Source organism: Bombus flavifrons, chromosome 17 (genome assembly GCF_040668555.2).
Source record: "Bombus flavifrons isolate JBK064 chromosome 17, iyBomFlav1_principal, whole genome shotgun sequence".
Taxonomy (NCBI): domain Eukaryota; kingdom Metazoa; phylum Arthropoda; class Insecta; order Hymenoptera; family Apidae; genus Bombus; species Bombus flavifrons.
In genome coordinates this window covers 5460764-5488543 of record NC_138458.1, presented here as the reverse complement: position 1 = coordinate 5488543, position 27780 = coordinate 5460764, and the positions used below count along the sequence as shown (strand labels likewise).

Genomic DNA, 27780 nt, shown 5'->3' with positions numbered 1-27780 from the left:
ACTTCGTTAACCCTTGCGCGCGTAAAGAGCAAAGGTGCGCAATGAGATTATAATTGGCGTTAATCCGGCGTAAATGTAAGATACACAGGGCCGGACGTGTATTTAATCCGGTCTGTAACCCAAGCATAATTATACGAAGCCGCAGACTCGCCTGCGCCCTTTACCCGGAAACAATAAAAATAAAGTGTCGTTTGCCGCGTCTTAATCCCTCGTGCGCGTAACGAGCTCGCCGATATACCGAGCATAATCCGCGGGCTTTTCAGTTCGTTCGCCGTGATAATTATTAACGACGAGCTCTCTCTGTCTTTCTGTCTCTTTTGCTCCTGTTTCTGGCCGAGTCAAACCGGAAACGAAAACCAGGCAAACTAATGGTAAGCGGATACAAGCGATTTATACACGTCGTTTCAAGTTCTAATCCGATACGAGCTCGATTACCGAGAGAAATTGTCGAGAGTTTGACGAGACTATATTTGCTCTTTTCCTGCGTTTCCTTTTTTCTTTTCGTCGTATTTTTATTTCGTCGTTTTTTGGAGTCTATCGTTTGAAGCGCGGCTGGTGAAAACGGAGCGCTGGAAATGACATTATTTCCGCTTGTTTTCCCGCGGTTAATACTGTTTTATTATTATCGCTGAGGAGATTTGTAACCGTGAAATGGACGACTTTTATCAATTCGTTGCAGCATTCTATTTCATATTGGTTTACTCCGTTTTCCTGCTATTTCCCTTGTCGTAACAATATCCTTTTTCAGACAATTTGTATTTGTCGTTTCGTTGGACCGTTTCGTTACGAAGTGAAGAATCAATTTTGCGGACACGCATTGCTGGGAGACCTGTTTCTAAACGTTCTGAGACGAAGTATTGTCGTGTATTTAAATAATCCTCGTGGTTGAATTAGTTTGATCGCAACGATAGTTTGTTTTCGTTGAATCAAGAATATACGTTTTATTGATATAATATTTAGTTATCGGGTAATCTGTCGAAGGATACTTATGCAAAGACGTTTTTAGAAGGAGGAATTCTAATTTGAATAGGACGAAAATAAATAAAAAAATAATTCTATTGAAATTTCAATCGAACAAATATAGTTGCCACGTAACGACTACGTTCACAGAAAATATGCCACGCGAAAGCCAAACTGATCGATCGAAAAGTAAACGCTAATTATGCACACGCATACTATATTTTAGTAGAAATTGAGACATTTTCTGGGGAATATAGTCGATCGCGGAACGTTTCAAACTGCTTAGGGGGGAGGGGGCTAAGGTTAATTCGTACAAAATAAGGCACGTTTTTGTGAATTATTTGCGACGACAAAGTTAAAATCTGTTTATTAAAAGCAATAGTACATTGAAGTATGACATTCGAAGAATATTGTGTAAAATTTTCACGGAGATATATTAAAAAATACGGCAACGGCAGCAATTATTTGGACGTGTCTCGGAAAAAAGGTAGAATTGCGGTGCCCCTGATAACTTGGTGCTGGATCATCTGAAATCAAAAAATCAAAGTTCATTCGTTAGGTAACAGTTTTCCCAAGGTAACGCTGGGAGGGTTTTTCGAAATTTCAATTTTTCACTTTTTTGGAACACTTTGAAGGGATAAATTAACCGATTTTGCGAAAATTTGCGGCTAATTTTCCCTTCAAAGTGTTCCAAAAAAGTGAAAAATTGAAATTTCGAAAAACCCTCCCAGCGTTACCTGGGGAAAACTGTTACCCAACGAATGAACTTTGATTTTTTGATTTCAGATGATCCAGCACCAAGTTATGAGCAATTCTACTTTTTCCCGAGAGACGTCCGAATAATTGCTGTCATTGCCGCATTTTTTAATATTTCTCCGTGAAAATTTTATGCAATATTCTTCGAATGTCATACTTCAATGTACTATTGCTTTTAATAAAGAGATTTTAACTGTGTCGTCACAAATAATTCACAAAAACATGCCTTATTTTTATACGAATTAACCTTAGCCCCCCTTAAATACGAATGAGTTGAGTAATTAAACAGATTTTTAGAATTAGAGAATAGGCTCGATTTCGCCTTTGGGAATTACATTTTTGTCAATCGAATTGTACATTATACGTTTTTGAGATGTTCGTTGAACAGAGTTGTACGACATTTCAGTTTAGAAATATCTTTGTTCGATAAGCGTGTTCGTGTAAAATTCTACTCGAAAGAATTGGCACTTGCCAGAGGCGAATTGCATTAAAAGGATAATAAAACTTACGTTGGAATAAATGAAGAACGTAACAGGAACCTCAATTACGCGAGACGCACTATGGAAATACGCGCGTTTCGCTCAATGGTTTAACTACGACTGACCTGAAACGACGTACTACGCTCGTCCCGAGGGTCACTTCTAGGAATTCCTCTACACAACAACGATGACCACGAGGGCCAATGAAAATTTTCACAAAGAACGGTGATTTAAAAATTGTTAATTTTGCTCTTGATCATTTGATAATTAATAATGGTCGTTACTATTACTTATAAGAAATATTCTATGGATAACATTTTACTTTCTATGTTTAGTTATATTTAACAATTATGCAATTCTGCAATTTGTGGAATTTCTTAGTGGCGAAAGAAATTATTGCGTGGATTGTAATTTTGAAATTTAGAGCCGCAAATGCGATAATTGAACGTTTTAAAGCTCGGTGGGTATTCTTGTATTCTTGTGGGTTAGTCAGAATTGTTTGCATTGAGTTGTTTTATTTTGGAAAATTACCATTACCATTACCATTACCATTTTATGGCAAAATCAGCAATCACTTATTCGCCAATCCAATAAATTGAAACAGAATATTCCAAAATTAAGCAACTCGAAGCAAACAATTGTGAATAACCCATAAAGGTACAAAAATAGCCATTAAATATTTAAAACGTTCGACGACAAAAATGGAATAAAATTATAAATGTATTGGGTTAGAAACAGAATTTTCCAAAATTAAGCAACTCAAAGCAAAGAATTACCAAGCAAATACCATAAAATGGTAATGGCAAAATCCGCAGTCACTTAGTTTATATTGGATAATATATTGTACAATTTTATTTCATTTTTGTCATTGAACGTTTTAAACCTTGATGGATATTTTTATGCCTTTATGGGTTATTCAGAATTGTTTGCTTCGAGTTGTTTAATTTTGGAAAATTACCATTACCATTACCATTAGTATTTTATGGCAAAATCCGCAATCACTTAGTTGCCAATCTAGTATATTGTACAATTTTATTTCATTTTTGTCGTCTACGTAATTCGGACCATCAATGACGTTTATTTCAAATATATACAAATTACAGATCTATGGTTTTGTTGTCAATGAGACCTTAAAATATGCTCATAAATAAAGATAACTTTCACAAATCTAATTTAAACTCGTAAATCCTATGAACTCGTCGTTAAGCTTCGTACACAATGTTTTTCATAAATGTTAATAATGCAAATCTCTTACGTTTTATTTTACAAATATCCGTCGATGAAACGTTCCACGAAAGAACTGTCTATTGTAATCAACATGCAGATAAATATGTTTTTATCATTGAAAATGTACAATTGAAAAATATCTTGTTTAACGTTGAAACATCTCAAATATTTACCTACACATATATGTACGTATATTTAACAAACTATTACAAAAATTGAAACGAGTAATAAAATCCGTGCATTGTAATAAAAAAGTACCAAATTAGTTTTGGAAATGCTCACGTTACACGATTGCTAACGAAACAAATGCAAGTTTATGACAATCTGCAATTCAAGACTACCAGTTATGATCCGTGAGCTGTAAATTTCCTTTCAATCCACGGCGATGTGTTCTAAATAAAAGCAACTCAAAGATTTACGTACTTGAACTCGTGCAATTAAATAAAAATAGATATGTCGATGTGACTTGTTATTATTCGGCTGGAAATTTTTATGGAAATTCATATTTTCCGTACAAGTGAGTCAACTATATTTTAAATAGAGATTCGTATAATCTTCCATATTCTAAATATCATAACAAATATTTTACATCGCGCGTATTTAATATCCGGTCGTCCGGAAAGTTTCTTTCCTTTTAGAAGGAAACAATGGGCGCACGACATTTTCCATTTTATATTATTTTATCCATTTTATTCTATCAAAATAAAGATCACAACGTGTCATAGAAGAGATTAGGTTTCATGTTTGTATAAAGATTCATCGTTGTAAAAGACGTGAGTGTAAAAGAAAGACACTAATATTTAAATTTTCCATAAATGGAATAAACACCTGTGCTGTCTCGTTGTAATTTTTACCTGTCCAAGTGACACGAGAGATATTTTTTAAGATATAGCCGTTTCGTACAATGCAGACTGTTGCAGTATGCTGCATTAGAACGTATCTATCGTTAAATCAGAATTATTGTCGAAAACAGTAACACGCAATGTCCAATTTGGAAAACGAATTCTTCAATAATTCGATTGTAAAATATATCGATATAATAATATTACGACTAAATCGATATTCGTCACACGCCCCTACGTATTTATTCGAACAATTAATATTCGTTATTTGCGTCACAGAATGGCAGGGCGCGTAGATATCAGCGCAATAATTAAACTACAAACACGTTATTCAACCTACTAAACATTTATCAAACTAAATTAGATATTTCCGTAGGAAAATCAGTTGAGTATTTTTAATGGAAAATAGTCGCAACACTGTCATACTAATTGTACAGCGCGGTAATAAAGTGTCGTATCGTTATTTATTCATTTATTTGCATATCTAATTTATTAATTTTGATTTACGAATTCTCGTGTACAAACGACTATAAGCAAATGGGAGAATATTTTGAGTGAATGTTAATTAGCGAAACATTGATGGTCCTACGCTACAATACGTGGAATAATTGAAAAGCTTGGAAACGACGATTAAATGGTAACGCAGGCCGAGTGCAGTAAAACAGATTTGTATCGTAATAATTTAGAATAATATTTTCATTCTATTCTAATCGTTTCTATGTTAATTAATTTAATTTGAAGCAACGAAGACTTGCGAATGTAAACCAACAGCGGCTGGAAACATTCACGTCGTTTTTGGCACCTGTCAGAAATTCGAATTACAATATTTTCACGTAAACTTGCCATTTTCCTACAGTCGATTTATTTGTTTATTGCTTGGTCATCACGTCGTCTTACAGAGGAAGAAAAAAGAAATCATTTGTTACGGTTTATGACACACATCCTCGGAGTGCCATTTTTACCAAACGTAGCGCGGCCATTTCTGAAAGTCTCCTGCCGCCGAGGTATTTGCATTTAAACCGTGACCGCACGCTAATTATTCCGGAGTTAAGGCGTGTAAAAAATGCAGGCTGCACCGTAGACTTAATTGCAGCCGGCCATTTGCATACGCCTAACTGCATCACGCGTGCATCGTCGTCTCTAGCTGTGCCAAGGTAAAACAAGCCTTCCGTTCGCGGCCCAGAGGAGCCAAGATGCTCGGCAACGAGCGAGATAACGAGTTACCCTGATGTCTCGCAGCAATTTCGTAACTGGGAAGCGTCGAAGCTGAGAAACGATAATCGCGATTATATCGCGTTGGCAACTAAGTGACTGCGGATTTTGTGATAAGATGGTAATGGCAAAACCCGCAATCACTTAGTTGCCAATCCAATAAATTGAAAGAGAATATTCCAAAGTTGAACAACACGAAGCAAACAATTGTGAATAACCCATAAAGGTACAAAAATATCCATTAAAATTGAAAACGTTCAATGACAAAAATGAAATAAAATTGTACAATATATTGGGTTTACAACTAAATGACTGCAGAGTTTACCATAAAATGGTAATGGTAAAGGTAATGGTAATTTTCCAAAATTAAACAACTCGAAGAAAACAATTGTGAATAATCCACAAAAGTATAAAAATATCCATTGAGATTTAAAACGTTCAATGACAAAAATGAAATAAAATTGTACAATATATTATCCAATATAAACTAAGTGACTGCAGATTTTGCCATTACCATTTTATGGTATTTGCTTGGTAATTCTTTGCTTTGAGTTGCTTAATTTTGGAAAATTCTGTTTCTAACTCAATACATTTATAATTTTATTCCATTTTTGTTGTTGAACGTTTTAAATATTTAATGGTTATTTTTGTACCTTTGTGGGTTATTCACAATTGTTTGCTTCGAGTTGCTTAATTTTGGAATATTCTGTTTCAATTTATTGGGTTGGCAACTAAGTGATTGCAGAGTTTGCCATAAAATGGTAATGGTAAAGGTAATGGTAATTTTCCAAAATTAAACAACTCGAAGCAAACAATTCTGAATAACCCATAAAGGCACAAAAATATCCATCAAGGTTTAAAACGTTCAATGGCAAAAATGAAATAAAATTGTACAATATATTGGGTTGGCAACTAAGTGACTGCGGATTTTGTCATAAGATGGTAATGGCAAAGTCTGCAATCACTTAGTTGCCAATATTCCTTTGCTTCTCCTACGCGTTTATATTTCCCCGATATATCTCTTAGTATTTCTATTTATTATTTATATTTTTGCTTATATCTAACTCGTTGCCAACACGATAGTACGCGCGTTTACGAAAATTTTACCGCGAGCTGATAATATCGAGATGAACCAGTTACCTACGCAGCCATCCAAAACTTGAATAAATATGAAAAAAATGAAAAATAATAAATTACCATTTACCAGAGAAACTGGAAATTTGAGTAAAAAGTAATATGAATAAAATTTAGTATTATGTTTGTTTTGTATTCCGGTAAACTTGTTATATATTTTATTAAAAAAAAAAAATATATATATATATACAAAATAAAAACTCGCGTACAGTTCGTGCGTATTACGTTAGCTCATCGTTCGCGCTATTATACTTTCGGAAACAATTTTTTAATCGCAAATTTACGAGATAATACACGAGCGAGGTAAGATAAGAGATACTTTACGCATTTCGTCGGTTTGTTATATTTTATTACAGTTCGAAATTCCACGAGGTTTGCCTCGTTCTCTCGCATAAATCTGTTGTCGTGCAATTGAGTTTCTCCGTGGACGTAACTCTGTGCAGTGTGCACATTCTGCGAAATACTTTGTTCCGGGTAATGGAGTTGTATATAGTTGCAAAAAGATGATATCGCTGTAAAGTTGGACATGCAACTGAACGCCGTAGCTTAGTATAATAACGTAGTTTGATTCTAAATTAGAAGACCAGATAAATCTGCTACAATGGACGCAACAATTAGGGATTATGTGATATATTTAAACACACGGTAATTGCCGATAGTTTCTGATATTTTGCGATAGCATTGCTATACATTTCGGATATCCTGAGACGTTTAAAAGTCAAATAAGCTCACGATGTTTTATAATTTAAGAAAAAATCTCTGTTAAATCATCTTCTATTCGCGTAAATCGATCGGTTCAAGCAAATAGAATTGGACATTGGGCGTTAACTTTCGCCAGTCGTCGTACCATTTTTCCAAATAATTATTAACTACGATTTTTTATTTTTTTTCTTTTATATCGAGTTATCTGTGAAAATAATAAATTGAATTATCGTAGTCGATGGAACTGACGATTAAAGATAAACAGTTGATAGAGTTGCAAATGTTGGCAAATCGAATAAATATTAAATAAAAGGGAAGATATACCGTAGGAAATAAACAGACGGAAATGGGAATTCCATTTAATTTTACTTGCGAAAACCATCCTTCATGCGTTTATTCTTCGCAACTCTCCTTTAATACAATTAGTTCTTCGTGGAACTTCATATCGAAGTCCAAAGTGGTTGAAACTTTTAACTTGATTATTTGTTCCTTTCGTGTATATTACATTCAAGCACTACGAACTTAGTATTGTGCATAAAATTTGCCTAGCAATGGCGTAAACTTTATTACACCAAGTTGCACGAGTTGTTAAAAATCTTTGAATTAAAATTATACAGGGTGGTTGGTAACTGGTGGTACAAGCGGAAAGGGGGTGATTCTACGCAAAAAAAGAAGTCGGAAATATAGAATAAACATTTTTCGTTTGAGGCTTTGTTTTCGAGAAAATCGACTTTGAATTTTCGCTCGGTACGAGTGCACTTTATCACGTCGCGTTATAACGGATCTCACTGTAGATCGTTGTCTCGATGGAAAAATTAAGAAAAAAAAATTTTTAAAGTAACGTCAATCGAGACAACGATCTACAGTGAGATCCGTTATAACGGGACGTGATAAAGTGCACGCGTACCGAACGAAAATTCAAAGTCGATTTTCTCGAAAACAAAGCCTCAAACGAAAAATTTTTATTCTATATTATCGACTTCTTTTTTCACGTAGAATCACCCCCTTTCCGCTTGTACCACCAGTTACCAACCACCCTGTATAATTCAGAGAATAATTAAGATAAGAGAATTTTATATTCAGAATTTTCAAGCTTTTTTCACTACTAGAAATATTCATAAATACGTCCATAACATAGTATAAATATTTAGAAATATGTATTTAAAATAGCAAAAATGTTTATACTGTAAATATCGAGTTGGCAACTAAGTGATTGCGGATTTTGCCATTACCATCATATGACAATATCCGCAGTCACTTAGTTGCCAGTCCAATAGAAATAGGCTGTCACGTTGAAGCGTTGAAATGCGAAAGAATGTGGAAAAAACGTGTTGTCGCTGTATTGTAAAGACACAGAGAACGAGACTGAAATGGCAGAAGTGTAGAGAACAGTAAATTCATTGGCAAATGCTTATCGGCGGGAATTCGAAAATAAAATGAGATAACGGAAGAGAAATCATCGATGTCGTTATGAAACATTAACAGCTAATAAAAATAGAAATTTGTTAATTACCGGCTGGGCAGGAAGCGCGATTGCGTCCATTGGCTGTTTGAACAAAAAAGCTTTTATAAATATAAATTTAAGAAACACCTTGTGTTTTATGAGACGTGAATGAAGATGGAGCTAAACATGGAGAACTGCATTCCGAACAGCGTATGAAAATGAAAAAGAATCGCCTTACAATAGCACGATATTTCTTTCGAATAAACCAAATCGGCCGTTGAATATTTCTCCACTCTGTGTCTTGCCATTTCGCTTTATCTTGTTGCAGAACATGTCATGTTCTTAGGACAAAATGTTTATACAGCGGGCTGAAATTAAATTGTATACTACGTAGCTATGTTTGCCACTTGCAGAATTGGAAATTATTGTCGGTGAGAAAGTTGCATGCACGTACATTGCTCGTATGTGTACCATTCGCGTAACTACGCCAGCTATGAAAAACGATATCTGAAAGAAGATTTCGCGAGAAACATAGTTTCGTAACGCGTACAAATTTTATAAGTTTGATATTATAATCTTTCCGGAATCTTTTTTCTAATAATAATTTTCTAATAATAATTTCTAATAATAATATTTTGCATAATCTTGCCAACTTTTCCAAACCTAAGGTACGTTGGTCTATGTGAGAAACCTCGACGTATAAAGCCCAACACAAACATCTTAACACCCACACGTTCTGCCTCGTTGCACATCCTTGTGCAAAGCAAGCCCGTTTCGCCGCATCTCAAAAATAAATCAACCCTTCCATCAGCCTGGCCTTTAAGCCCGAAAAACACACTCTCCGGCCGTGGGAAGTAAAAGCTATAAAAGTGGCGCTTTAAAACCTTCCTGCACTCTCGTTATGATAATCGCGGCGCGCGCTAAATTAGTCACCCGTTTCACGGGATAACGCGCACGATATCCCTGGCGAGGGCAGATTAACGCGCGAGATATTAAGCAGAAGTAGAATTGGCCGATAAGTATCGCGACCAGCGAAACGTAGTATCTGGTGCAGCTGCATCGTAGGTGAAATCAGGGCGAAAGAGAGAAGGAGGAGGCTGCGGCATCGTGAACTCGAAATCTATACGCTAGCGTTCGCGCGAGTACGTTCCGCAATGCTGTAACACGCGCGTCTACAGGTCGTTGGGCGTAACGCGGTCAGCCGGGTACGCGGTGCTCGGCTGTGCGCGCCAAAATAAGTAGAAAATGGAAAATAACATTTTATTGTCCGGGAACCTCGTTTCCCGGAGAATCGAGTTTCCACGTTCTTGTCGAGTACACTCGAACCTGCTTGATTTCGCATAGCGAGAGTCAGTCGCGAGCATACGCGCCTCAAAGCCATGGAATTTATTCAAAAACTCTTACACCTGTGCTTGTGTAAATTGAAAAATGAACAAGCGTAAAGTGCGTACGCGAGGTGTACGTATTACACGTGTGAGAAGTATGCAGATGTACGATAGAAATTAAAACACACGTATAAATAGGCTTGTTACATACAGGGTGTTTGGCTGTACAGGTGTCAGAAAATTTAGGGGCTGATTCTTGAAGCCAAAATAAAACGAAAATCAAGAATACAAAAATCGCGTTTTCGGCTTTGTTTTTTAGTTATTGGCGATTAAACAGCGACCAAAATACGCCTGCACGCGAGCAGACCTCCTTACACGAGCGAAAGGAGGTCGGTCTAAGCAGCGGGGCGCACAGTGATCCTCAAACCGAACACATGGGCGCCGGGCTACCTCGTGCGAGTCACAGAGAAGACCACGAAATTTAGAAACGCAAACGGCCGCGTGTTGCAAAAGAAATGGTAGATCGAACATTAAACCTGCTTACTCGTGGAAATGCAGAAGAAAATCAACCGTACACGTGTGTAAGGCAATGTCAGGCGAACTTTATTTTTGTAAAGGGTATACTCACTTTTGACTCTCGCTGTACGTAACACTGCACGCGTGTAGGTATACACACATGTACGCAAGTATATGCAGATGTATTCATTGCACACACGGCGCGTGTTCTACTTTGCTACGTCGCATCTCTGTCGTCCCTCTCCGCAGTACTGGCCCCAGGTCGCTTATTTGTTCCCCAGATAAGCTGTACCGGTGGTCAGCCGCTTAAATTATGCACATTTTTGCCGGTGCACAAGACCACGCTGCCGAGACGAGTTTTCTGTTGCCGATCTTTATGACTGAACATCGCGCTACAAGCGAGATCTACGTCCTCCCGTTTCTAGCTGTTACGTCATTGAATCACGATCATTAAACCGTGGATTTTCATGTATATGTACAGAACATGAGAAAGCAGAATGCAAGAAGGTTATGGTAGGTGAAATACCCAAAGTAAATTGGTCTGTTTCGCTTTGATTTCTTTGATCGTGTTCGCATGGAAATATAAAATCGCAGGTGATCGGCAGGCAAGGAAACGATCATTTGAAATTCTCTAGGTGAAAATGCAACTTGCTAGTTCCATCATTGTAATCGATATTATATCTCGATGTACATCGTTGCAAACGTTAGAAGCAAAATCTTCTGATGGAGCGTACGATCGGCGAAAGTTCGACGTATCAATCAAACGTACGAGAAAATAATAGGAAGCGAATGAAAAACGAACGCGGGCCAAGTATAGCCGTCACTCACGCGTTTGCCCCTCCTATCTTAAAAACCTCGGTCCGCTAACACGATATATTTCTGTAATTGCAGCCATCCATCACACAGCGACCGCAAAAATACCAATCTCGCCCTTCGAGCAACGAAAAAAAAAAAAAAAAAAAAAAAACAAGAAAATGGAAAAAAAAAGGAGATCCCGCTCGTAATACCACACAATGTATCGTTGAATCCTCGAAAGCAGCTACTCCAAAGCTCGATAATCGAGGGCTGTATCGACGCAGCAAACCGCCGTGAAAGTGGCAGCGCACCGGTTCCACCCTAATTGCAATTATCGTCATCTCTGTTTCTTCCAATTCTCCGATGCTCACGGGATTGTGATTATCCGCTTCTATTTACAGTGTGCACACCGAGTAACGAGGAACGGAAGATCATGTGTGAGATATTACATTCGCCATACTCGGATCCAGCCTTCTGCAACGAAATCCGAGCGGCACAGAGGCCGATACGTTATCAGAAAGGAGGATTCCCCTGGGACCGACGTCAATAAGAAAGCCGCCAACTACGCTTCTCTAATTATCGGCAACGGGATATTAGCTGCAGCCTCTACGTGACACTGGCTCTGCGTCTGACTGCAGCGAATCCTGTGTTTCGCGAGGGCAAGACAAAGAGAACGGCTAATCGGGTTCCACCGGGACCCTAGAAATGTGGCTGACTATAGCTGACCGTGGTATCTCCATGGGAGAAGAATAGAGAAATAGCTAAATATTTCGTAATTAGTCTCTTGCACGTGAATTCTTGTTTTCCACGCTACACAAATATCGACGAAGGCGGACTATGATTTTTTGTACAATTTAAGATTCTTTGTATTTGGTATTTTTAATATTCCCTTGCTCGTGGTGACTGTAGATCGTCGTTTTGGATAATTTTATTAATTAGCGGCGTGGCTAAACGATCTTCCAACTCTAGGGCAAAGATAGACAAAATTTTATTGGGAAGATTCCATGCGAATATTTTGGCTTGGCAACTAAGTGGTTGCGGATCTTGTCATAAGGTGGTAATGACACACAAGAGTAGTATTAATTACATAAAACTAATATTAGTGCAATTTTACAAAGCACAATTCACGTAGTATTGGCGTCAGTATGTTTGTAACAAATCAGATTTTACTTTGATCTCAAAATTATACGAGTGAAATTTATTATAATATACCACCTGCTGTCTGTCGATATTATTAAACAATAAATTATTGTACGAATCCCAAGTTATTTTTCAATAATCGTCGTTAGGGTGTAGGAACAGTGTATTAGCTTGGCAACTAAGTGATTGCGTGTTTTGTCATTACCACCTTATGACAAAACCCGCAACCACTTAGTTGCCAACCCAATAGATTTAACGAGTCATTTAGAAAAATATTGCTAATTACATGCAATCGGAGAATTCTGTTATGGAAAATTAGGAAAAGTAAATCATTTTGCCTGCAGGATTTTATATAATCAATATTACTCTCATGTTAAAGTGAATATTTATCTTACATAATTAATTTCCATAGTATTCCGGAGTTTGAAATGGAAATAATTGTTTTAAAGTAGCGTCATAAAGTAGAAGATAACAATTAACATAAGCTGAAATATTTTGTTCGAAAACAGTGTATGATATTATAATTACAAATACGGTTACATACTCGGTTTCTACAATTTCCTTCGCATGAATAAATACGTATAATACGATCACACAAAAACTGAATTCAACTGCACGAGCTGCATCGGGTTTGTCAAGAGGAAATTATGTGTCTATTATGATAAATAATATATTAATTATTTATATTCGCTTGCGTAATATAATAAAACTAAATAAAAATTATCTTATACTTTTCAGCGATATCAGAACTATCGACAGTAGGCAATAGTTCAATACTTAAAAATTAGAATATTGTGCCTCTCAATTTTATATAATACGATTTAACAATCAGTGACAACAATTTCAATTCTGTAGATTTTAGTATTGAAAATTCTACCAAAAACTACATTCCGAATATCAAGCAACTTCACTGATTCATCTAACTGTAAGTGAACTTGCATGTAAGTATACAAACTTAATCAATTGAAACAATTAAAAATAAATTGCGTAATGATTCAATGTACAATTTAACAATCAGTGACAACAATTTCAATTCTGTAGATTTTAGTGTTGAAAATTCTACCAAAAACTACATTCCAAATATCAAGCAACTTCACTGATGCATCTAACTGTAAGTGAACTTGCATGTAAGTATACAAACTTAATCAATTGAAACAATTAAAAATAAATTGCGTAATGATTCAATGTACGATTTAACAATCAGTGACAACAATTTCAATTCTGTAGATTTTAGTATTGAAAATTCTACCAAAAACTACATTCCAAATATTAAGCAACTTCGCTGATTCATCTAACTGTAAGTGAATTTGCATGTAAGTAGACAAACTTAATCAATTGAAACAATTAAAAATAAATTGCGTAATGATTCAATGTACGATTTAACAATCAGTGACAGCAATTTCAATTCTGTAGATTTTAGTATTGAAAATTCTACCAAAAACTACATTCCAAATATCAAGCAACTTTACTGATTCATCTAACTGTAAGTGAACTTGCATGTAAGTATACAAACTTAATCAATTGAAACAATTAAAAATAAATTGCGTAATAATTCAATGTACAATTTAACAATCAGTGACAACAATTTCAATTCTGTAGATTTTAGTGTTGAAAATTCTACCAAAAACTACATTCCGAATATCAAGCAACTTCACTGATTCATCTAACTGTAAGTGAACTTGCATGTAAGTATACAAACTTAATCAATTGAAACAATTAAAAATAAATTGCGTAATGATTCAATGTACAATTTAACAATCAGTGACAACAATTTCAATTCTGTAGATTTTAGTGTTGAAAATTCTACCAAAAACTACATTCCAAATATCAAGCAACTTCACTGATTCATCTAACTGTAAGTGAACTTGCATGTAAGTATACAAACTTAATCAATTGAAACAATTAAAAATAAATTGCGTAATGATTCAATAGACGATGAACATAATGAAATAGAAAATATTAAAATACCACTCGTCTATATTTTATTCCTTCGCAGCGTATACTTCGATGTAATACTCTGTTTTGAAAGATCTGTTCGGCTCTTTAAATTTTCCCTTCCGTGTTGCTGCTTATATCGTTAGCCCATTGACCCCTGGTGGCAATTTTAAATTCTACGAACGCTGTTTTAAAAGCGTTTTTCTAGCCACGCAGCTGCCTTTCGTCAGAACAAGATTTCAGTTGTAGTTGGAAACTTGAATCTCCTCCTCAAGACATAATTTCACGGGGGCGGAGCATCCGCAATTTTGAAGCAATTTACGAAGCACGCCAGGGACATTTACTTTTTACCTGGAGTGGCTTCAGTCGCATGGCGACCCGAGAGCTTGTAAGAAGCAGTGCCTGCAATGCGACCGATGCGAATATTTCGTTGGTTTCATGTATATTTAATCCATAGGAAAGCCGCAGGAGAGGTTTCGCTGCGCAACCAACGAAATTCATAGGATGCTTTACACGAATTTTATAAAATGACTTTTGCTTTGCTCGCGGCGACTTTCTATCGAAGTACGTACTTTGAATATTTCGCCAGTTTCACGGATAAATGGAAAAACGAGGGCGCCGCCACGTTTTACGAGCAATACGTTGCATTAAATAAGCTACGATCGAATGATTCCAATGAATTTTCGATTAAGACTCGCCTGAACGACGAATTCTGATAGTCTCGATCAGGACCATGACACGAGTTTCGAACTAACCATGGGAAATGTTCGCTGCGTATGAAGATGTTTTCCTCTTTTCATTTGATGAGTTCGATGTTTGAAGAGAAGTAAATAGAAAATATCGTGGAAAGAAATTTGTTCGCTGAACTTACCGGAATAAAACAGTAGTCCATTCGGTTGCCTGGTTTTAAATTGCAAGCTGATTGATTCCAGCGTGCTGAGGATCGGATCTCCTTTGCTCAGATTTATCGTGAGATACTCGGTGCCTCTGAAAGAGGCTTCTGATGGCGCTTTATCTGCAACAGAACAGCATAAAGAATTCATAATTAACCGATAGATAAATAGCAGGTTGAAAATATAAAAAGCAGAGAATAAACGTAACGTGACCTAATATGTTAGAAGATCAGAACATCGTCGTGTGGAAGAATACGATTAAGCGTATAGTCAGAGTGTAGAAACTTACGTCACTTTCTAGAGCATGTGACAAATTAACGCAGATTGCAGGAGATTCATTACGTTTCAATTTGTTAAGTAAAATTTATTTGTAAGTATATTTATATATGTCGGACATGAAAGGACATCGGGGCTTCCCTTTGCAATTCTTGGGAAGATACACTGTTTATTATAGCTGTACTTAAACAATAAAACTTAGAGGTAGTCATTATGATTCAATCCGATTATGTTTGCCCGAGATTTGTGACAGTGGGCTTGGGCTCGAGGTGACACGACCGGTCGCCGAACGTAGCCACGGTCACGGGATGGACATTTTTACCTAACAGAGAAGTGCCAATATTATGGGACACGCGTTGTATTAACAATCAAACCCCGGGCAGGAGCAATGTCGCCGCTAAACGGGACTGTCTAGCAACGGCGGCTGGAATTTTCTTGGTATCCCCGGCCAATATGCAACGAACAAACGCGATCGTAAGGAGAGGAAAGTTTCCATCAGTCTTTTATCCTTGCGATCACCTTGCAGAGTTTTCACATCGTCTTTACGCGCAGTACTATACCGAGCGTCACAGCAAACGTTACTTTGTGCTTCAAAAGAGCTAGCCCGTTGATCGTGGATTCGTTATTGAACCTAAGAACATTGTCGTTAACATCTCGAGTGTCTAATCACCACGGTTATTTGTCAAACTCTGTAAAAATCATATTTATACCAGTAAACATAATCTCCGTCGTACAACAACGATGACTAGTCCGAATGAAGATTCGTTACACGCCCCTAAATATATCATAGTACTACGAATAGTAAGATAAATTAACATTCAAGTTCATTATGCAACTGTTACCAACGTGTATTTTTATTATCAATTTATTAGGCGAAAGCAAGCCAAGATTGCTCCATTTAACGTAAAATTGACAAATTTGTAAAAGCGAAAGGAGGCGGTACGTTGAATTTCTGAACGCATGAAACATCCATTAGGCAGGTAATCCACTTTCGTGGATTATAGTTGTACGTACAATTTCCACTTGCTTGGATTATGCTTGTTCCTGCAATTTCCAGCTTAGTAAATTTAATTAAAAAATAACAAATTAATTTCCAACGGTTAACTGCGATAAATAGCTACGTTGGATACTTCAAATTTAATTCACTTCAACAAATAGGTACGTCAGACTCTTCGAGCTTCGTTTCCAAATTAATTTCATTGTGCAGCATTTCAACTTACGTTTCTTACATTTTCCTATTAATTGCGTGTAGATGAGGTTTGTTAGACTGCGCTTAATAGTCATGAGGCTGACATTAGGATGTGAATTTCTGATTGATTCCAGCATTACGTGAACTATGGTGGCTTTCCACGCTCGCCACCGGAGTTTGCATACCAAACGCAATTCTCGAAAGTCCTCGCCTAACTATCCTTTTCATACAAATGCGCGTAATCCTCTGGCCTGACCTCTGATATCACCGTGTCTACAGCTCAAGTCTGCCTAGAAGCTTCGCTGATGAGTCGACCAGCAACTGCCGGATGGAACCTACTTCCCTTTCCTCGTCCTCCTCTCTCTTTCCTATCATTACATCGCCATACAGCTTTACTATTAGTGGACACGGGTGTATTCAGCTGGAGATTAAAGTAGTCTTGATATTTTGGAAGATGATTTATGGCCTTGCTTATCCTTGCAAGCAAGGAAGTTGGAATACCAGTGTTATACAACTTGCAGCTACGTTCAAGCTGCTCCTCTGCAACTTGTTGTTGCAGATTCTTCCTTCGTTCGCGGATCAACTCGCAGCAAGAGCAAGCTAAGCCATCATGCGTATCATAATTCTTCTAATTTCGAAGCGAATCTCAAGCAAGCGCTGAGAAATTTCCCAGCAGACACGTGCAACGATTACTTCCAAACTCGCCATTGTCACGTCAATCTGCATCTGAGGCCAGACGTGTGCAGGTCCTCGCCGCGTACCCTCAATAACCTCAAGGACCCACCATAAACTTAAACTTAGTTTTAATTTAAATTTAAATTTTATTATAAAATTTAAATTTAATTTAAATTTAATTAAAATAAAATTGAAATTTAATTTAAATTTTTGTTTATTAACCCTGTAAGTGTTATTGGTTTATGGATGGTCCTTGGAACAGTCCTTAGGTTTATTATACGTTCGTACAAATTACGGAGGAAAAGCGGGTATTTACCTAACGGGAAAGCTAGTTTTCCCCATGAACAGTGTCACCTACGAGCCACGTTGGTAGGAGGCTTCCTCCTCCCATCTTCATTTATTAACGTGGGCTATGACCAATTGGCATCGCGGATCGCTAGCCTCACTTTTCCCAACGAAAAGTGTGAACAACGAATCCGCGTTGTCAGTTCAAAGGGCACACCCACACCGAGCTTTCCTCCGTAATAATACGAGAACACCTCGGCACTGAAACTACAAACTCTCGTCAGTCGACATCTCTCAGATCAGTCGCGTAAACTGTGCTTACAAAGTTGTGTTATTTAACAAAGTTCGATAGAAAAGGAACATAAAGTTGCGCTACGGCTCAACCTTCTTGTCTTTAAAACCTAAGCCTTAATTTTACGTGACACCATCTTCGTCGCCGACAGTTTGGTAAATTTGGTTTCCCTGCGAAACGCAAGCTTCCTGGAATCGCCGACAGATCTTTAAACGGTGTGAAGACATCGCCTCGTCGAGATGAACAAAGGCCGAGGCCTTTTGTCCAGGTGCATCCGCTTCAGGTCCGACTTAATTGAAGGCAACGAGCGTGGCATAAGGGTTTCGCGCTTCGTCTCTTGTCCCTTTATTTTTCCTTCGTTCAATATACTCGAGCTTTTGAATTCGCTGTGCAGACGTCTGATCTCGTCCACGTAGCCGCGAATACGCGTCGCGGGTACTGGCCAGACGTTTCTCATTATTTTCCATCTTGCCATTGTCGTCAGCCGACCAAACAAAAGTGCAGCCGACGCAAGGCCAGGCAAAAAGGCCATAAGACGCGCTTTAATGGCCCTGGAATGGCGCCAAATTGCGTCGCTTCGGTGCACCGACTCGTCGATTGAAACGTTCATTACCAGCGCAAATCAAGCGACGATACGCATCCGCAAAACCGTGTCTTGCAAAGCCAGTGACTTATCGAGATCGATCATCTATTTTTAACGCACTGATACGATTAAAAAATTTAGCAAATCGACGAAGAGTACAGCGAAGGTTAAACCAGTTTTTCGTCCATTTTTGGTCCTTCGATTTTCCGACTGAATTTGCTGCCAAATAATAGTTCACGATGAGACATGGAATGTAGTAAATTTTCAAGTTTAATTACAGCAGACCAGAGCCGGCAATTACGTTAGAGATTCCCTTATTCGAACACCCATTAGCCTAATATCCGAACGTTGTATTATTCGAACGCTCTATTATCCGGACGTAATATTTCGTCGAGTAAAGGACGCCCTTTTCCGCTTGGAACGCGTACGTGTTTCATTAGTATTCACGCGCCATGTATTATTCTACGTAATTAGTGTAATTTCTTGTCTTATTCGAATTTTCACTATGAGAATTTAGTATGAAACTAACGTTAATTCAAAAATGGGGAAAGTGGCGTAGGCGCGACGTAATTAGGAGAAATGCACGTTGGAAGAGCCGCGAACATAGGAAAACAAAAACACGATAGTGAAAATTATGTAAATTACGTGGATATCTCGGATGCTGGGAACAGTAGAAAAATGTGAAATATTCCTATGTAACGAAATGGTCTCTGTTACGTCGGCCGACTCTCTACCTAAACCAATCCACACACCACGGGCAAGATGGTAGCCGGATGTCTTCAGATCCTTGCTGCGTACCCTCAATAGTCTCAAGTACCCTCCATAAATCTCAGGAACTTTCTAGTCAAGGTCCTTCAGACCGAACAAATATTCTTTCACTGAATTGTTTTCTAAAGTTTATCGTCCACCGCGGGTTGACGCGGGAAAGTTGCCTTTTCTCACGTACGGGCCTCCCACTAGCAACTTTATCTCGAGGGCGGTTAGCATCCTTCCTCGCCCACCACCATAGCAAATAAGCAATTAACAACGAAGCCTATTTCCCTCACTCTCCTAGCCAAAATTGTCATCGACAAATCCGATGGTCCCATGCGCTGGACACTCCCATCCTCGGCTTTCCTCCGCCACAGCATCGTCATCGAACTTGGCTGATTTTCCATCTTTCAAACAGTCGACATCTTTCGACCGGGTTTCCACCCTCAGATCAGTCGCTTACTTAACTTACACACGCGCACCAGCGTAACTATCTTCTTTGCAAAGTTGTTGCAATAAACTGTGATTTAGAACTCGTTATATCAGCGTCATATTTAATTTAACTACCTCTATTATCCTAATCGAAATAAGGGATCGATCATTTCGCGGCGTCGATTATCTAATCGTAAGGGGAATTTACGATTCCCGTTGTCTCTGAAACAGTCTCATTGCTATAAAGACGATGACACAGGATCAGTGCGTGTGTGTGTGTGTGTTAGAGCGATGATATGCAAATTCGACTTTTCGACTTTGCTTCACAATGTAATTTCAAACAGTCTGAGACTTGCCTTGAACAAATACAGTGTTTCTTGCGTCGTTGTTTACCTGTAACGCTTTTTACACGAAGAAATAAAGCGACGAGTAGCGTTGGGCGAAGACGAGCCAGCGTCCGAGAGTTGAAATGCTTTTTGTAAATAACAATTCTTCATACAATGTAGGAAAAGGGTCTGCAGCGTTGAGAGGGACATTCCGTGTTCCATTTCGTATTCTCTTACGTTGTATTAGTATGGAAGAGCAATGGTACAATTCATATTGCTGCGTTGGGAATTCTACAGATGCGTAACTTTTGTGACCCGAGTAACTTTTGTAACTTAAAACACGCTTTTTCTTTTATTTTTTCGAGCGAAGAAACGTCTCTATCTCTACGACAGAAATTACCTTATTTCGTGTTACTTAGAGTGAAACTAATCGCTCGTTCTTCGTTGTCTCGCAGCTCTCGAGAAGATGATAAAAGCAGAAGAAAAGTAAATTGCATCGTATCGTCGTAACGCGCCGACCAGATATCCGATAACGTTTCTTTCAACTTTTTATTTCATCGTTGCACGTAACGTAATTAAAGGACAATATCGATCGCATGGAATAAGCAAAGGTTGTTTACGCGTTGCATCGTGTAATTAACTGTTAATTTGTACAATTCGTTTGACGCAACGTGAAACTTGCATGATATTTTGTAATTGAGTAGCTAATTATCGCGATATCATTGGCCAACGTATTTTTCGCTTATTTTTCAAAAGTCGTCTCGTTTAAATCGCCACTTTCCTTCTCTTACTTTCTATCCTACTAAACGAAATCTGTTTTTATTACTTTAAACGACTTACGTCTTTCGTTAAATCAACTTCTCTATCATAACACTGGCCTCCTTGTTTGAAACATGCTATCCAGCACTTTTCCAGATACGTTGAGATATTTCAAGTTGCCAGTGTTTTCTGCGTTTAATTAAAGTTATATGGTGTGGGCTATTATGTAAAGTAACGAGGAAACATTTTTAATGGAACGAGGGAAAAGATGGAAGAAAGAAACCGGTAGAACTTCAGCTTTGAAACGGTAGATGGGACATTTTAATTAAAACAGGGCAAGACGTTTAAAATTTCACCGCTTTTCCAAATGCATCTTAATATACTACGTGCATCTGCATTTGAAAACTGCGTGGGCTATTACGAAATATTGGCTATACACGTCATGTGAAATGAAATGAAGAAAAACAAGAAAATGAAAGAAGAAAAGCTACTAGAACCTCAGTTTTGAAACGATAGATGGGACATTTTAAACGGGACAAGACGCTTTCAAATTCCTTCTTTTTCTAAACGCATCTCCATTTTAAAATTCAATTAGCTCTCACAAAATATTGGCCAATATATATTAAATTGAAAAAGAGAACCAAAAATGGACAAAGATCCTACTGAAACTTCAGCTTTGGAATGGTAAGTGGGACATTTTAATGAAACAAGACGCTTTCAAATTTCTCCTTTGCCTAAACGCATCTCCCTTTTAAAATTCAGTTAGCTCTTACAAAATATTGGCTGCGTATATTAAATTGAAAAAGAGAACCAAAAATGGACAAAGATCCTACTGAAACTTCAGCTTTGAAACGACAGATGGGACATTTTAATTAAACAGGACAAGACGCTTAAAAACGTCTCCTTTTTCTAAATGCATATCCATTTTAAAATTCAGTCAGCTCTCACAAAATATTGGCCAATATATATTAAATTGAAAAAGAGAACCAAAAATGGACAAAGATCCTACTGAAACTTTAGCTTTGGAATGGTAAGTGGGACATTTTAATGAAACAAGACGCTTTCAAATTTCTCCTTTTCCTAAACGCATCTCCATTTTAAAATTCAGTCAGCTCTTACAAAATATTGGCTGCGTATATTAAATCGAACGAAAAGAAACAAAGATGGACAAAGAAGCTTTGAAACAAAACTCAACATCCACACGTCACAAAAGTCACCAGCGAACGCCGCTGTGACATCAATCACATCTCAACATTCATCAGAGATAGGATATCGACCCCCGACCTTCGGACACTTTTCCACATCATAACCTACACCTAGCCCCTCAACATCCTAAAACCAAAACGTATATAAACCGAGACTTCACCCAGCTCGGGCAGTTCTTGTTCTTGTTCTAGTCGCTGTTCTCGTACAATCGCTTTTCTCCGGTGTTCAGTGTTATTCTTGTAAGTGCTAAAATTTATAATAAAGTTTAAAATAAAAGAAAATTAATAGTCAGGTTACGACTCAGTCTTTTTCTCTCTTACAAACCAAGTATCAATTTTACGTGACACCGTACTCGTCATTTCATTGTTCCTTGAACCTGGTAGCTTTTCGATCTTCACGGCAGGCGAACCTGCACAAGTATCAAGAAGATCATCGAGCTATTTGCGACCGTAGCTCGCGAAGGAAGACATTTTCGCGGATGGGAAGCCTTGGCCATCCGGCGGAAGATCATCTTCGCGGCTTTCCGTTCTCCGTTTGAGTGCAACATGGACAGCTTCTTCTTCTTCTTCTTTCTCTTCCTCTTTCTTTGCCTCGTCTCGTGTCAGGAAGCGGAGACACGAGTGAAAGTGTCATTAGCCACGTCGAAGGGAATATTCTCGGCAATCCTCTTTTCATCTCGCTCGTTTCTATCTATTGTTCACGGTGTGCTCGGCTGCTTCGAAAGAAAACGACGTCGAGCATCTAATCCTGTTAGACGAAAGCGGTTTGCATCGTCTTCGTTTAACGGCGAAAAGAGTTTGCGAGGAAAAAAGAAGCCACTTGGACGTGGTCCTGGTGCGATCCAGCTTCTTTCCATTTGTTTGGATTTTTCGCCGAGAGGACGCTGAATCAGTTTCAGGCTGACTTCGCGCTTTATCTCGGCTGAGGCTTGTTCAACCGAAGCAGCTGGCGAGAAAATCGTACTTTCAATTTGGTGTGCAAGATGCTACGAATTGGCTGTATTCGTGAGAGCATTGTTTAAGGATTTGGCGAAGCAGCGTGTTTTGTATTTGTTATTACGATACGATATGATGTTTAGTATCAATTTTCAATACAGTAGAGTGTGGGATCTTTACCACAATTAGTTTATTTACAATAAATGGATTAAACAGACGTTGGTTAAACAAGAAATGATGATTGTTTAACGTGAACTAATAGCAATAACGTGTTATAATTAAGACAACTAGATAGTTCATTTAAAACACTCGTCACCACGGATCTTCCTGACTTCTCCACTCACATTCCCTGGCTTCTCAACTCGCACTGACTGTTAATTCGTTTTTGTCCCTTGGCAACCCCTTGTCTCTTGTCTTAGCCTCGTGTCTTTTGTCTCAGCCCCACCACGCACATGTTCCGCTTGCTTATAATTCGCCTGACACCCCCCAGGCTCCTCGTCCACGACGCTACAAGAGTCTTGTCCGAGCTAACAGGCAGACAAGATCATTTGGATAATAAAATTCTCGCATAACGAAACAATTGTTTTCCCATATGAAATTTGATTTATTCAAGCATTGTCAAGGATTGTTTAAATATTTATGCATCTCGTATCGTTTTCGATTCTGAGTCGTATCATCTTTTTCACCTAGGAAACCGTACAGAGTTAGATTCTTTCTCTGGAGAAAGTACCATCCCATTATCACTTTCGTTTGCTGTTTCTATTTGTATGAAATTCATTATATCAGTATATTTGATTATACAAGGTGGTTGGTAACTGGTGGTACAAGCGGAAAGGGGGTGATTCTACGCAAAAAAAGAAGTTGAAAATATAGAATAAAAATTTTTCGTTTGAGGCTTTGTTTTCGAGAAATTCGACTTTGAATTTCGAGAAAATCGAGACGTGATAAAGTGCACGCGTACCGAGCGAAAATTCAAAGTCGATTTTCTCGAAAACAAAGCCTCAAACGAAAAATTTTTATTGTATATTTTCCACTCTTTTTTTCGCGTAGATTCACCCCCTTTCCGCTTGTACCACCAGTTACCAACCACCCTGTATTTGATTTGATATATTTTTCCTGCTGTTCCCAGCAGATCTGAGGGATCTACGTGCTTCAGGCAATTTTCTACATCGCGTTTCTGGTTTCTAATTTCTGTGATCGTGGCTGCACCAACGTCCTGATTTCGTTAATTCTGTTACGCTGTTTCGAGTTTTTTAACCTCTTAACCTTAAACGTAATATTTACGTTTGGTCCGATCATCTACTACGGGCTATGCCCGTGGTTGTAGGTTAAGGGGTTAATCATGCGATATTCTATTTCCACAGATGGAACGCTATTAATCTCATGCTAAATTGCCCTAATCAAAATTCACTCTGTCGAATATGGGAAGAACACGTCATTTTATACGAACGCTGATAAAATATGTACATATTTGAAACTGATAACAGAGCGTTCGGATAATGCAACATTCAAATATTAAAGTTGTGTAACAAGCAGCTCTTTTTCTTCGATGAAAATTTTTCACGCAGACCTACTCGTCGAGCACAGTTTATTAAATTCAGCGTTTCGTATTTTTCCATAATTCCGTTTCCAATTTTTCGTTCCGATGGTTCCATTGTCCACCAACAAAATGCTACGTAGACCTAACGACCCATTAAGAGGGCAGACTTATCGAGATCAGATCTTCCAGTAAATAAACGACCATAAAGCGGTAAAATATCAGGACAGCTGACATCACGGATACATCAAGCTGAGTAGTCCATTCTTCCATCCTCCTTAAAACTGGTCGAGAAAAATGAAAGTAAATTCAGAGCGGAATACCGGCAATTTAGCACGGGCCAGAGCCCTTTAAGTACGGTTCACGCTAACAGAGCTTACGGCGGCACGCTTCTTCATTCATTGGACAGCGGGTTCAGGACGCGGGAGTGGCTGAAGTAGAAGTTTTCAGCACGCGATGGCTTCGACTCGGAAGAGGAGAGTCGAGGAACGGAAAGCTGGTGTCTGAAAGCAGGTTGCCAGAGGGTTGAATCTCGCCAGCATCGACTAATTGTGAAACACGCCCACACGGCGACTCGTTGAATTATGAAGAAACTTGGACGCTCGTTGCGCGTTCCCGAGCGAATTTCTTTCGCCACGCGATTTATGGGATATCGGTTGAGCCGGGTTTCGCGGCAAACCAGCCCGCTCGATCATCCAGGGGTTAATTTGTTCGTCGTAATTACGCTCGAGATAAATGCAATGCCCGGTCTCATCTGGCGTTCCAAGGCAACCTATGATTTATGCATAATTGTATTTTCTATATTTTTCTCTCAACCTGATTTACAATGTCACTTTCCGGCTTCTTTGGGTTTTTAATTAAGCGAATGCTGCTTCTTCCGTTAATGATAATTAATTTAATACAAATATCGTTAAACTCGTCTACCTTTGGTATTCTCTTGCCTGAACGTCTCAGGGCTGCAGTCAGAGGTATAGTTGCGTTCTTTCGCATTTCTACCAGGTTGTTACAGTCTAAGCGTAGCGTAAGTGTAACATCGATTGGGTGTTTATTCTGAATATGCGATGTTAAATAAGTTTATTAACCAAGCGAATGAACGATGGTTCTCGAGATGGAATTTCATGCCAATGAGCGTATCTATCGTACGTCTCTTCATCGTAGAAATGAGAAAGTCGGAAGGTGCGATTAAACGTTTTATTGTTGAATATCAAAGTGTTCCAACTGACGTTTCAATGGCCACATTTAATAGTTCAATGAATCTACAAGGCAGGCAAATGAACAGTGGTTCTCAAACAGGCTTAACTTCAATGATACATCATCAAGATCAAAGAACATCGCCATGGTAGACGAAATTTCATTATGAATTTTATACTTTCACATTAGAAATCGACAAGTTAAAACGATGAAAACCAGGCAAATGAACAGTGGTTCTCAAACAGGCTTAACTTCTATGATATAGAATCAAGTTCAAAGAATATCGCCATAGTAGACGAAATTTCATTGTGAATTTTATACTTTCACATTAGAAATCGACAAGTTAGAATGATGAAAACCAGGCAAATGAACAGTGGTTCTCAAACAGGCTTAACTTCTATGATATAGAATCAAGTTCAAAGAATATCGCCATAGTAGACGAAATTTCATTGTGAATTTTATACTTTCACATTAGAAATCGACAAGTTAGAATGATGAAAACCAGGCAAATGAACAGTGGTTCTCAAATAAGCTTAACTTCTATGATACAGAATCAAGTTCAAAGAACATCGCCATGGTAGACGAAATTTCATTATGAATTTTATACTTTCACATTAGAAATCGACAAGTTAGAACGATGAAAACCAGGCAAATGAACAGTGGTTCTCAAACAGGCTTAACTTCTATGATATAGAATCAAGTTCAAAGAATATCGCCATAGTAGACGAAATTTCATTGTGAATTTTATACTTTCACATTAGAAATCGACAAGTTAGAACGATGAAAACCAGGCAAATGAACAGTGGTTCTCAAACATGCTTAACTTCTATGATACAGAATCAACGATGGAAGAACATCGCCATGGTAGGCAAAATTTCATTATGAATTTTATACTTTCACATTAGAAATCGACAAGCTAGAACGATGAAAACCAGGCAAATGAACAGTGGTTCTCAAACAGGCTTAACTTCTATGATATAGAATCAAGTTCAAAGAATATCGCCATAGTAGACGAAATTTCATTGTGAATTTTATACTTTCACATTAGAAATTGACAAGTTAGAATGATGAAAACCAGGCAAATGAACAGTGATTCTCAAACAGGCTTAACTTCTATGATATAGAATCAAGTTCAAAGAATATCGCCATAGTAGACGAAATTTCATTGTGAATTTTATACTTTCACATTAGAAATCGACAAGTAGAACGATGAAAACCAGGCAAATGAACAGTGGTTCTCAAACAGGCTTAACTTCTATGATACAGAATCAACGATGGAAGAACATCGCCATGGTAGGCAAAATTTCATTGTGAATTTTATATTTCCACATTAGAAATCGACAAGCTGGAACGATGAAAACCAGGCAAATGAACAGTGGTTCTCAAACAGGCTTAACTTCTATGATATAGAATCAAGTTCAAAGAATATCGCCATAGTAGACGAAATTTCATTGTGAATTTTATACTTTCACATTAGAAATCGACAAGGAGAACGATGAAAACCAGGCAAATGAACAGTGGTTCTCAAACAGGCTTAACTTCAATGATACATCATCAAGTTCAAAGAACATTGCCATGGTAGACGAAATTTCATTATGAGTTTTATATTTTCACTTTAGAAATCGACAAGTTAGAACGATGAGACGTTTATTGTTCGCAGCGATTCCAACTAACATCTCGACAGTTACTAGTCGCATGTATTGCACACTGTGCATTTCAGCTCGTACTTTCTATTTTCTTTTCTCGACTAGAGTCAGCATCTTACCTTAAATTTTATCATGAAATCCGCGAAAGCTAAAAAATTGTGGCTTCAGGACGGTGTTAGGAGGGTCTCGTCGAACGTCTGCCAAGTGGAAAGTAACACGTGCACCAGTTAGTGTAACGTAATTAGCATAAAAGGGCGGATGTTCCGGGCTGGTGTATCCGCGAGTCGCGATAATTACGTGATATCCGGCAGATTGGTGTGTCGCTTAGCACGGTTTTG

The 27780-nt window shown here is 37.9% G+C and overlaps 1 protein-coding gene and 1 long non-coding RNA gene across 12 annotated transcripts in view; one reads left to right on the top strand and one right to left on the bottom strand.

The window, feature by feature from the left end:
• Positions 1 to 12119, top strand: part of LOC138188896 (uncharacterized) — a 109969-nt gene extending 97850 nt beyond the window's left edge. The window contains exon 3 of the long non-coding RNA XR_011175734.1: positions 11794 to 12119. This is a non-coding gene — a long non-coding RNA (uncharacterized LOC138188896). The remainder of the gene's footprint in view (positions 1 to 11793) is intronic.
• Positions 1 to 27780, bottom strand: part of Nrx-1 (neurexin 1) — a 629819-nt gene that overhangs the window by 317971 nt on the left and 284068 nt on the right. For 8 of the 11 annotated variants that reach the window (XM_069131031.1, XM_069131033.1, XM_069131034.1 and 5 more), the window contains 2 exons: positions 15339 to 15482; positions 8826 to 8858 (listed from right to left, as the gene is read on the bottom strand). In XM_069131031.1, the coding sequence (XP_068987132.1) occupies positions 8826 to 8858; positions 15339 to 15482 (177 nt within the window). The remainder of the gene's footprint in view (positions 1 to 8825; positions 8859 to 15338; positions 15483 to 27780) is intronic. The other 3 variants (XM_069131035.1, XM_069131039.1, XM_069131040.1) reach the window with 1 other exon arrangement.